This window comes from Mizuhopecten yessoensis, unplaced genomic scaffold (assembly GCF_002113885.1).
Source record: "Mizuhopecten yessoensis strain PY_sf001 unplaced genomic scaffold, ASM211388v2 scaffold1127, whole genome shotgun sequence".
In the NCBI taxonomy this organism is placed as follows: domain Eukaryota; kingdom Metazoa; phylum Mollusca; class Bivalvia; order Pectinida; family Pectinidae; genus Mizuhopecten; species Mizuhopecten yessoensis.
In genome coordinates this window covers 102328-114852 of record NW_018403891.1, presented here as the reverse complement: position 1 = coordinate 114852, position 12525 = coordinate 102328, and the positions used below count along the sequence as shown (strand labels likewise).

Below are 12525 nucleotides of genomic sequence, written 5' to 3'. Positions count from 1 at the left end.
GATCCCGTCCTTAAATAGATCGTAGGCGACGGTACGATTGCGCCGACGGCTTGAGTACCTCAATACATCGAGGTGAAACCTTAAGGAGGTGACCCCTACTTTCTCGTTAACCCGACGGATGTAGGAGTTTAAGAAGTCTATCCGACCAACCAATATCTCATCCTGTTCAATAAACTGCTCAGGGTTTTTATGTCCCTTGCATCTGTTCCATATCCCTATACTATAAGGGGGAATCTCCAGGAATGTAAGTTTGACAGTTGGAAAATTTTGTAAAAAAACAACAATGGAGTCTATACTGCTCCTGACATACCCCTCACACTCTAAGTCTGAGGTATGTGCTAGGTTAATGTACCTTCCTACCTTGGTGGTAAGATCGCAGGTTCCCAACCAAACATATAAGACAATATTTTTATGTCTGCGCACTCGCTCAGGTAAAAAACATTGGAGCCAATGCAGTGCCTGACCAAAAGTACCCCCTGCCCTACACTGAAATTCCAGATTATAACCTAAATTTTTGATGATATCCTCATTTCGTTTCAAAAAATAGCCTTTACTACTGGTCACAAGAATGGGATATTTATTCAGAAAATGGGGTGGGGTAACAGGCTTTTCTATATATTTGGTTAACTTACTTACACTCATTTAGAAATATTCATGACTAAACACATGTGTACTAGGTTCTGAAAGTGCAAATGCTTTGAACTTACCTTGCATTCATGTGCTTGGGAGACACTCAGGAAGGGATACGGGATATGGGAAGGTTTTGCTACTCATGGTAATTCTGGTGATGGTGATGATTATGACAACGATGATGATGATGAATGCAGAAACGAGGATTAATGATCCCTGGTAAGACAAAAATTACGAATAAATATTAAACAATAAACATGTATAACGTACTAAATGTTGAAGTTGCTCAAAACAATTTTTTTTTTTTTATAAATAAATTCAAATTTTTGGCAGTGTCCAAACTGGTTTCGGCATAATTTTCACACTTAGACGAAATCACATATGATAAAGAGTTCTCCAGGTCAGTCGACTGGCGTTCACGCCCGTGTCCACCATCTTAACTGTCCTCTTTTCCTCCTTAAAAACCCTTAGGATTGACCTGCCGAACCTTTTCCCAGGTCAGGTCCATCAACACCTCCACGCCATCATTTCCCCATGTAGGTAGTGTTCTCTTACTCTGGTTCCTTAGCGAACCGGAAGTCGCCGGTGTGACCTTCACCTTTGCGGGTAGGAGGGAATTCCGGAAAAACCATACACACAGGTTCGACGGCTGGCCCTGGTTTTATTTACGTGGGCGCCATTTGTAGCCCCTTGCCCCTCAAATTATAAGACGACAGGCTTGGATGTTTTATCTTGTTTATTCCCGTAGGAAAAACCTGTAATATTAACAAACGAATACAATAGATACATTTGATAACACATTGACCTGAACTTACATACATCGAATTGAATACAAAGACGCGAGTATACAAGACGGTAAATTACAAACGTACAATGACAATGTGAACATTACAGACAGACTTACCAGGGCTGATACGGATGGATGTTGACTCCTACGAGTCCTGAAGAGGAATGGCTGGAGAGAGTTGGGTTGGGACGTGACAGGACTCCGGTCTGCCCGTGCATTCCGTTTATACTCCTCACCCCATTCAACCAATCATACGCACGCACGTACATACTGACATGTATTTACTTATGTAAGAATGACAATGTTATGCACGTGATAGATGATGTGTTAGTGCAGTGAACCTAGTACACATGGGGTACAGGGTTACATGGGTTACACATGAATAAATGAATTATTTAGACGAATGAATAAAATGAATAAGCACAAGGCTGAAAATAAGTATTAACTTGTATTCACTTGTTTTGCTAAGTAATTTATCCTCTTTAAATAAAGAATTTATGACCATTATTATTACTTTTATTACAAGCTAACCGGTAATAAGATTTGTATATGTATATCTTTTAAATGCCACCGTGTCTATTCTCCATAATTATGTTTATTGAAGAAACTGTGGTTAGGTATACATGTAGCAAACATTAGTGAAAGCAAGTGTTTTCTTTAATAAAAGTACTGGAAGTCTTGAGAGTAATCAGCCCAACAGAACTCAAAGTATAAGTAGTACATTTTAAAAACTGATTCTCTATCCATATAGTAACAGTGATATATATAGAGACCTAACCCCGGGGCCTGGAAAATTATCCCAAGCGGGCACTTTCTTTGAGGAACCACTGGAGAAAGTCAGAGTGTAATCAGCCCAAGAGAAATCAAGATATTGTGCATTAGTGCATTAATCAGATTTTCTATTTATAGTGACCCATTGACCTTGGACCACTGGATCTGAAAAGTTATCAGGCACTTTCTTCCAGAAAGGACTAGATAAAATCTGAGTGTAATCAGTCCAACAGGATTACAGTGCACAAACTGATGTTCTGTTTATAATAAGTGACCTTGACCTTTGATATCAAAGGCTGAAAAGTTATCGAAAGGCTTAAGCAAACATCTTATTACACTGGATACAGTCTGAGTGTATACGGCCCAAAAGAGCTCCACATATTATGCATGAAATGCTTTTCTATTTATAGTAACATTAACCTTGAACTTTGATATCGATGCCTAAAAACCTACAATTTGTATCCTAAGCAAATACTTTCTAAAGTAACAATGACCTTAACCTTTGACGACCAAAGCACCAAAGTAGGCACTTTCGTCGAGGTAGCACTTGATATGGCCTGAGTCTAATCATCCCGACAGAATTCGAAATATTGTGCGTAAACTAATTTTCTATTCATGGTAACAGTGACCTTGACCTTTGACCGCCGGCCCTGAAAAGCTATTCAAAACAAGCACTGTCTTCAAACAAGAGGTCCATGGGCCTAAACGGTCACCTGAGTCCTACAGTATTTATTTTTGTTGTTGAAATATGTACCAATTTGAGTACAAAATAGTTAAAAATAACAACACTTTGTCAGGACCATGATCATGAGTCTAACATTCTTGCAAAGTTTCAGTTCAATCGGCCCAGCAAAACTTGACTTTAGGTTTGATTTTTTTTTTCAAAATGGCGGCCGTGGCGGCCATATTGAATTTCTGATCAACCCGAAAAATAACAACACTTTGTCAGGACCAGGAGTCGATCATTCCTACCAGGTTTCAGTTCAATTGGCCCAGTAGAACTTGACTTTAAGTTTCAAATATTTTTTCAAAATGGCAGCCGTGGCGGCCATATTGGATTTCTGATCGACCTGAAAAATAACAACACTTTGTCAGGACCATGAGTCGGTCATTCCTACCAAGTTTCAGTTCAATCGCCTCCTAAGAACTTGACTTTAAGTTTGAAATAGTTTTTCAAAATGGCGGCCGTGGCGGCCATATTGGATTTCTGATCGACCCGAAAAATAACAACACTTAGCCAGGGAGATGTCAGTAACCTTCCCATGAAATATTAATGAAATCCCTTTGCCAGTATTTCAGTTTAAGTTGGAAATGTAAAATGTTAACGGACGACGGACTACGGACGACGGACGACGACGGACGAAGACGGATAGCAATAGGTCACTTGAGCTAAAGCTCAGGTGACCTGAAAAGCCCTGGATAAAGTCTGAAAGCAATCCAACCAACAGTACTGAAGATATTGGGCAGAAATTAAACAAGAAGCCCAATGGGCCTGTATCGCTCACTTGCTTCTAATTCAACTTTGAAGCAGATCTAGGTCATTTATGTGGATGCTAAGCTCATTACCACAATCAAATTTAGCACATTTGACCCATGTGACCTTGAATATAGACCAAGGTCATTCATTTGATCAAACTTGGTAGCCTTTCATCCCAGCATGCTACAGGCCCAATATCAGGCTCTGGGCCTCTTGGTTATTGAGAAGAAGTTGTTTAAAGATGTTAGCACATTTGACCCTTGTGACCTGGAAAAGTCGGGCAAGGTCACTCATTTGAACCAACTTGATAGCCCTTTATTCCAGCACGCTACAGGCCCAATACCAGGTATCTGGACCTCTAGGTTATTGAGAAGAAGATGTTTATAGGGAAAAGTTCACGCCCGAGGGCCGGACGATGGCCAGACGACGGACGCCGCACCAGGGCAAAAGCTCACTTGTCCTTGGCAGATGAGCTTAAAACAGATAGAACAGACAGACGAAAAACCTGATTACTAAAGATGTACAGGGTTCCTAACAACAAATTGTGTGATTGAATTGGAGAATCCCCCTTTGGGACCCCACTCCTCCCCCTAGTGAGCCAGAGTATTATGAGAGAGACCCTCTGTTAGCCGGCATTCAGTCTTCTTAACCATTGCTCCTGATCATTGGTTTGAAAACATCATTAAGCCATACAGAAGGACTTCAAAGGATGTACTCTATTAGGTGATTCATGACCTTGCCACAGCCAGGATCATATGATGACGGGTGTCAAGGAGACACCTATAGAAGAAAACTACAATTCGAAGGAAGTGGATGTGTTACCGGCATGTGCACCTGCACTATTAAAGGGTGTCATTTTGAAATATTATGGTCTCCATAATGGCAATATGAAAAGCATTATGCTTTCAGTTGTTTGTTCGTTTGTTGAGGGAACTTAACGTCCACACAACATCTGAGGTCATATGTGGATGGTATCATGAGTGCATGATACGTATTGTGTGTGCCTGTGTGTTGCCTCCAGCAATAAATAGAATTTGACATGAGGATCGAACTCGAGCTGTTATCCATCATTCAAGAAAAAGTCAAACATCAAGTTACGTATTGATGTGACAAGTGGTCGCGAAAAAAATACAGTTACTAGTAAGAATTTTCTAAGTGCAAAGGGCTATAACTCCAGAAAAAATAGAACATAGGCAATGGATTCTTACTCAAACTGTAATCCATTATACATGTATACTAAGTTACAAATAATATGGAAAACAGTTAATTAAAAAAGGGCCAAAACTCCAGTCAAAAATGAAATTTAAATACATGGTTCAAACTCTGTAATCTAATATGATAAAGCCACAAACAAAGTTTCAAATTGATAAGGCAAGCGGAAGCGAAAATAAGTCCAAAAAAGTTAATTTTGATAATTTCCTATGCGTAAAAGGGCCATAATTCCAGCTATAATATATCAACACGAGGTTCGAACTCAAACTGTCATCGATTATGACAAATCCACATATTAAGTAACACATTGATGTTGCAAGTGGTAGCGACAGAAAAGTCCGGGAAAACAATTAGTTATGAAATTTCTTATGTGCAAAGGGTCATAACTCCAGCAACAAATGAAATATTGACAAAGGGTTTGGACTCTAACTGTAATCCATTATGACAAAGCCACATACTAAGTGGCAAGCGGTAACGAACAAAGTGTGGCAAACAGTTAATTATGAGAAATTCCAATGTGCAAAGGGCCATACATCTAACTTAAGCAAAAACATGAAATATTGACACGTGGTTCGAACTTGATCTGTAATCTGTTATGATTAAGCCACATACAAAGTTACAAATTGATATGGTAAATGGTGGCGAAAACAAGTCTGGAAAACTTAAATGTGACTGCGGCCGCCAAAGACAACGTGTGATGAGTGATCCTGAAGGAGGCTCCACCCTTTTACAATTAACCAGTAGAATTCAATTAAAGTTTCACATAATGGTTATGTCACCATGTAGAGATGATTTTATGACAATCTGAGCATTCCGAGAACCTAGGGATTTTTTGGTAAAAAATACCAAAAAATAGATTTTTTGTCAAATTTATCACTTTCACATTCAAACTATTACAACAATAAAATAATGAAAAGAAACATTGCAAACAACCCTACAAATATTGTATTTATCATAAAATATCTTAAACACGTTACACAAAGTGTTTTGTATTGAAATTGTATGGATCAAAGTAGATATACAAGCTGAAAGCAAACAGGACATATAGTTTAATGCAAAAAGAGTGATATATTGAACTAGATAAACACAAAGCCTTAATAACTCTTCTTTTTTTTACATTTTACAATCATTTTTATCCTGATGAGAGTTGTCTACCTTGAAAAAAACCGGAACTTTTTGTAGAGGGATACAATTTATACAATGACAGTTATTTTACTTTACCAAAAACGACGGAAACAAATTAATTTATGATATTAAAACTGTCAATTTACTGTTCTTTTATAGATCAAAATTACTCTCAATCACGTACGCTTTGGACATCATTCCATATCCCGCTTACGCCTGGAATATTTACATGTCAGGTACATATGTAACCATAGGCTATCGCATGGGAGCATTTTATAGGAATCTTAACATTTTATAAAACACTATTTTCACAGAGTTACATGTATTGTTATAGCATTTGTGAAATGATTTACCTTACAGAGCGTAACTCGCTCGACAACAAAAACTGTAGCAACCCCGAGCTTGTGAACTAGTGTTAGCACCTGAAATGTACAGGTGTGTAAACAAAACACATCAGTCTGCATTCGATGCCCCGCATAAACGACCTTCCTGAGGTCGTCTGATCGTATGTCAATGTCTTCCCGTGAGTTAATTTATGTCTTTGTATCATACGCTTTATTTCCAAGTAAGTCTCGATATCAGGTGTTGACATATCATCGTCACGCACGTGCACTATTGTTTACCCGGTGTTACTTTAATTTACGCTACGATAATTGAATGCCCGATACGCAATACGGAACTGACGACACGAAAATAAGACAAGAAAAACATGTGTATTACGAAGTCCTTAAATGTTCACCATGCTTCTCATGCGGCACGACAAAGCACAGAAAGGCAGAACAGTGAAGAAAGACATTGTCAGTATGGTAGGTTTTAAGCAAAACTTCAAAACTAACTAAAATTTCTGGATTTCTTTTTCCAAAAACAATCTACATTTTAAAGAAAGTGGTAGCTATGGGAGACCCTGTTTATTACATGTCTGCCGGTGAAATATCTTATTCTATTAACTTGATAAAACAAATATCTTTCACACTGTGACAAATATTTAAAAGTGATATTTTCACAGTGTGAAAATATAACTTTTTGGTATTGACCAATCATAACGGTTTCTTCTATTCGCTGCATTCAAAGGCAACAATTTTTTGTTCGGATTCAAATGAAGCGACAGTAGAATAAGTGGTTGTTATGGTAAATGTTTGGTACACACACTTAAGTATTTACATGAATTTACAATTAATAACATTTGTATAAGCAATCATACCAAAAAATAGCATCAAACGTCGGAATAGCGTTGAGTATCCCATTCAAAATGGCGCGCAGCCTTGTTAAGAGTGACGTCATTATAGTATGGCGCTAATTATAACGCTTCTGATTCCCGCCCTTTTTTAATGCATTTCATTTTTCATGTTTTATACTTTAAAAATGTAATAAATAAAAAATGTAATGGTGTCTTCAGTAATAAAAATATATTTCACTCGGGTGGCTAACACAATCAATATGTTTCACTTGTGCTACGCACTCGTGAAAAATATCAAAATATTAGCCACACTCGTGAAATATATTTGTTATTTCTGAAAACACCATTAAGTATCCTCTTTATATGTTATAAACATAAACTTATTGATACTTTGCAAAACAACAAGCAAATTTCGCAAGACTACCAATTCTCAAAAATCACCTAGACATGACATATTTTATCTAAAAGGAAACTTGGAACTTATAGAAGTAACAAACTGTATCCGGAATATTATCAAAAGGAACACAATCAATCATAACTGCACAAATACTTAGAGTGCATAGCAAGAGTTCCTAGTTTAAAATATGAATGATAAACCGCCAGAATAAGATGTATAGGAAAGCAAACAAAGGGGCACAACTCACAAGTTCGTGAAAATCCAGCCCTAAATTTCTGTCATTTTAAGGATGCTTCTACACCAAAGTCAAATAACTTTGGCTACTTCAACTTCAACTTCTGACAGGTCAATGACCATTGGTGAGACTTATTTAGCTGTCAAAAATCAGACCAAAAAATACTGCAGTACAATTTTATGTCAACTTATGTATTAGTGGATTTGAACACCACTGTAAATATGAATGTTGAACAGAAATATTTTAACATTTAAGCGAACACATATTTATTTTTACAATCCTTTTAATCACAGATTTAGGGAATGCATGGTTTAAATGTTGTTTGTTGGTGTTTAGTGGATCGAAGAGATACAAGTATAACCATTGTTTAAACACAGTATTCTAAAAGATATGATTAAGGTTTCAGACTCTTTTCGGTTGTAGTAAAGTTGTCGAAGAATCATATATTTGGCAGACCTTTATTATACATATGACTTAAAAGTGGTTGCGAGGATATATTAAACCAAATAAACTAAGTGATTCCTATTTCTTATACAGAGAACAGTGTGGAAATACAGATGAACTGAAGGTATTGAAAATAACGTCAGGTAATTCGGGTAAAATGGACTTCCATCATAATTTTACATATTCATAATGTGTTTATACAGCCTCTCTTAAAACAACACATTCCATTCATGTTTTAAGCCTGTTTTTGTTGTCATTATCTGTCCAGCCTGTAACATCTCATCTTTGCTAGCGTTCATTTTGTATTCACATATTCTTGTATTCAACCTTAGCGGATTTAGCCTTGTTCTCTAAGCAAATAATTGAACCTGGCACAGGGACTTGGCACGAATTACCATCCTATGGTCCACATATTTTTTTTTTATATCATACATTATATAATACACATATGTGAACTGAGGGTTAGAAATTAATACCAAGTCCCTGTACATGTAAATAATAATGGCGGCCTCCAGTACGAAGTTGCCTTTTCGACTATGTCATGATTTATGTAAAAAAACAAAAACAAAGGAGGACAATAACTTAAAGAAACATTTTCTGTATTTGATCAGTTGGTAGAGATAATTGACCATATTCTAACTGTAAATGATAACTAAGGGAAAAACATAGGCGACCAGTGTTGAAATAATCTTGAAAGTTTAAAGTTGTACTAGTAATGTGTCTCTGCTAGGTGGCAGTGGGGGAGATTAAACACAAAGCTAAATCTGCCAAGGTTGAATAGTACAAATTTAAATTATGAACCCTTGGCTATTGAAGATGGTGAGATAACGAGGTTAGATCGTAAAATAAGATGTGTCCTCAGCAGTATACTCCAGTGAAATTACACTATAAAGTCAGCATCAGTCCTGCGCTTTCACAAGGAGACCAACATGATTATGCACAAACTCACCACACGCAAGCATCTCGCAAATGGGGGAGGCCGTCCTTAAATGACCATGTATAGCTGTTGATAGGACGTACATTAATACTAAACCAAACCTGAAGTTTAGTTTGACATGAAGATCTTATTTATTTGGACAATTTCATGGAAATGATGACTTGTAATTTTAAACCAATGATTTGTTTATTTCAGCTTGCATGCATATGAATGTTATTTTAATAACAGTGTACCCATATGAATCCATGATTGTCGTGAAGTGGTGATATCTTTGAATTTAATACATTTGATGCTCTATTACCTGACCTGGAATGCATTTGTAGCCATACCGAGACAATACAGTAGTAAAAACGTCTCCCAATATTAACGGCTACCAAACCCGTGCTCCATGTTACAAATAAACGCTATGTTTCAGCAGTATCCAGAGGGCTGTTAGGTAGGGTCTGTCCGATTCACCTGCCCTCTAGACTGCTTTTTAAGTTTTACTAAGTAAGTTGTTTAAGTGCCAAATTTTGTACAGCATAATTATTTAGCCTCTTTATCTAAATCCTTCCAACGTAGGTATCTTATGATACAATTTGTTGTTTACACTGTTACAATGTTTTACCATTTATATATATATATATATATAAATGTTAGTCGAAAGACAAGCTCCTGAGAGCTTATGTTAACTATGACATATTCAACGTAAAATAAAGACTCTTGTATCTTGATGTAACATGCCACTATGTTTTTATCTAATAGTTTTAAGATAAAAAACACACACAAGCTTTTAATCACGAACCTTTCCTCGACAATGCGCCTATGTATAATCTTCGGCACGATGAAGGACACCAGTTAAGGTATACTGTTGGTGCCGACATGTACAAATGTATTTAAACTGTAAAACGAAAGTAGGTCTGCGCGATCGCAAACATTTGATGCTGATATTTTCGCATAAATGTCAGTTAGTACTTGATGTGACAGCAATGGATTAAACGAGTGTTACCTTGTGTTGTATTCTAGCACATCAGTGTCTCAATACATACGGTATCAATCTGTTAATGTTCGATAAACGTCTGTTTTTTATTACCGTCCCGATTTTGTCGTGAGTTATTTCCGGGTCACGTTCTCTTATCACATGCGCTTCAGGTTACGTCAAAAAATGCATTTTTTGAAATACATGATGTCACAAAATCTTGATATTTATTAATTTAAGATAGTTTAAAGAATAAACGAGTTAACAAAAACAATAGCAATACATTGTAAATATTATTTTCTTGAATGTTCTCGAAGCAGACGACGCTCGATCATAATCTCGAAACTAGAACATTTTTTTATGAATTAATGAAAGTGATACAGAAAAGAAATATAGTAAACAATTGAAATTAAATTTATCAAAAACATCATCCTTAGAGAGTATGTTCTGGGCATGATCGTTTAGAAGCTTTGCAATACTTCAAACTCTATCAAACGCGCATCAGCTCGAGATTAGGTCCTGTTTACAAAATGGCGATTGGACGTAGCAAGGCGGATAATATTGGAACTTCAATTGTGTATATTTCGGCAAGTAAACCTTGTACAAAGAGCCCGCGTGGTCAGATCATCTAATTTAGTCAAGATGTACTCGGATCAATCGTTGTTTAGTCGCTACGGTCAAAAACATAAAAATTCGAATTATTATATAAATCTTATTTTCATTATTATTATTATTGATGTAATCCGCCAGGTACGACCTCACTGTAAACAGTTAGCAGTATACACTCCAGTCTCTGTGTTTATCAACGGGAAATTGTTTGACGGAAGTGGAAGTGGAATATTCATTGGATGTACAAGTTCCGGTGGTTTTAAGGTAAATAATGTATTATTTTTGAATTTTGTAATACAAATGCCACCTTATCACAATAAAACGGTTCCTGTGGACATCGTTTTTAATTTGCGATTGTTTTACTCGTGTCTTTACTTATCGGACCGTAACATCAATAAACCCGCTGGAGAGGTTATTAAAATATAATGAACTGAGTTTCAATATGTCGTAAAGGGACGTTTTTAATGATACTTTTTAACAATTATATACACCGAATATAACCTGAACAGCTCAGCTCTATTTTATGTCTCGCATAACTACGATAGCATATAAAGACGTCAATGACAATCTGTTAAACCCCAAAATAGAGTGCAATGTCGGAAAGTTATGAATGATAATATTTATATATTTATTGATTAGTAAGGACCAATTGATTTTGAAAAGGTACATGATAAATACTGGGAATGCGGAAGGAAGGCCACATATTTTAATTCCAGTGATTACATGAGATGACTTAGATAACTAAAAGAGGCCGCTCAGGTTCAGTAATTTCATCTGTAGGAAGTTACTCAATCTGTTTTCATACAAAAACTAGATTAAAATTACTAATGTATAAGTATATTTTCATAGGGTCACTGTTTGTGAAATCCCTTTACTGTGGAACTGTTATCAACCCGCATATTCTCAGCATTCCTTCCATGTGTATTAGATATAGCATTTTGTATACTTTTTGTTGTGTTCCTTTTGCATTTTGAAGAATTAAATATTCACATGTTTGCAAAAATAACGCGAGAAACTCAAATCGGGGAAACGTATGTATGTCAGTGTGATTTTCATTAAAAATCATTTCATCAAATTAAAATAAATTTATTCACTTTTTGTATTTTTTATGAAAAAGCTACTTTGACAAGTGAATTTTCATTGCCAACTTTGTAGTGTCTTTATCTGTTCGCAGATTGCCCGGCAGACATGCGCCAGTGGAAAGATTGAAGTAGTTGATATCAACCCAGGCCATTCTGGAATACTGGAGAATGTTGACAACTACTTTATCATCCAATGATCTGTTCTATAACAAAATCTTGGAATGAGAAGGAAATAAAATGTATCATTCATATAAGGTTTTTTTCAATTATTTCCATAAATAGAACCTGACCGTATGAGTTAATAATCTTCAGAGAGGTTCTATAGTGCGACAACAATTCCAAGTGGCCTTCTGATATGAACCTATTTTCGAATATTGCTCTTTTATATAGGTTCAGTAATGTCTTACAGAAAAAAAAACATGTTGATTCGCATTTTTCTTAGTTTCATATGTAACAAATTTTGATGTGCTCAGTTTGATGAAAATAAAACAAGTTTCTAACTCCAATATGTCGAGCTCCATTACGGAAAACATTTGTTGTGATCGATGTTTACATTGGTTTTGACGTTTAACCTGGAGTTGGGAGCAAACTTAACTTGGTAGCCTAGTGCACTGGAGTAAACAAGAAAAGTGAACTTGAGTTCACATCGATGTGCACTGGAATTACCATCGATGTGCACTGGAG

The 12525-nt window shown here is 36.3% G+C and overlaps 1 protein-coding gene across 1 annotated transcript in view; it reads left to right on the top strand.

Moving 5' to 3' along the window:
- Positions 1-12092, top strand: part of LOC110457340 — a 33508-nt gene extending 21416 nt beyond the window's left edge. The window contains exons 7-8 of the mRNA XM_021508569.1: positions 10901-11023; positions 11934-12092. Of these exons, the coding sequence (XP_021364244.1) occupies positions 10901-11023; positions 11934-12038 (228 nt within the window). The 3' untranslated portion in view covers positions 12039-12092. The remainder of the gene's footprint in view (positions 1-10900; positions 11024-11933) is intronic.
- The last annotated feature ends 433 nt before the right edge of the window (positions 12093-12525 follow it).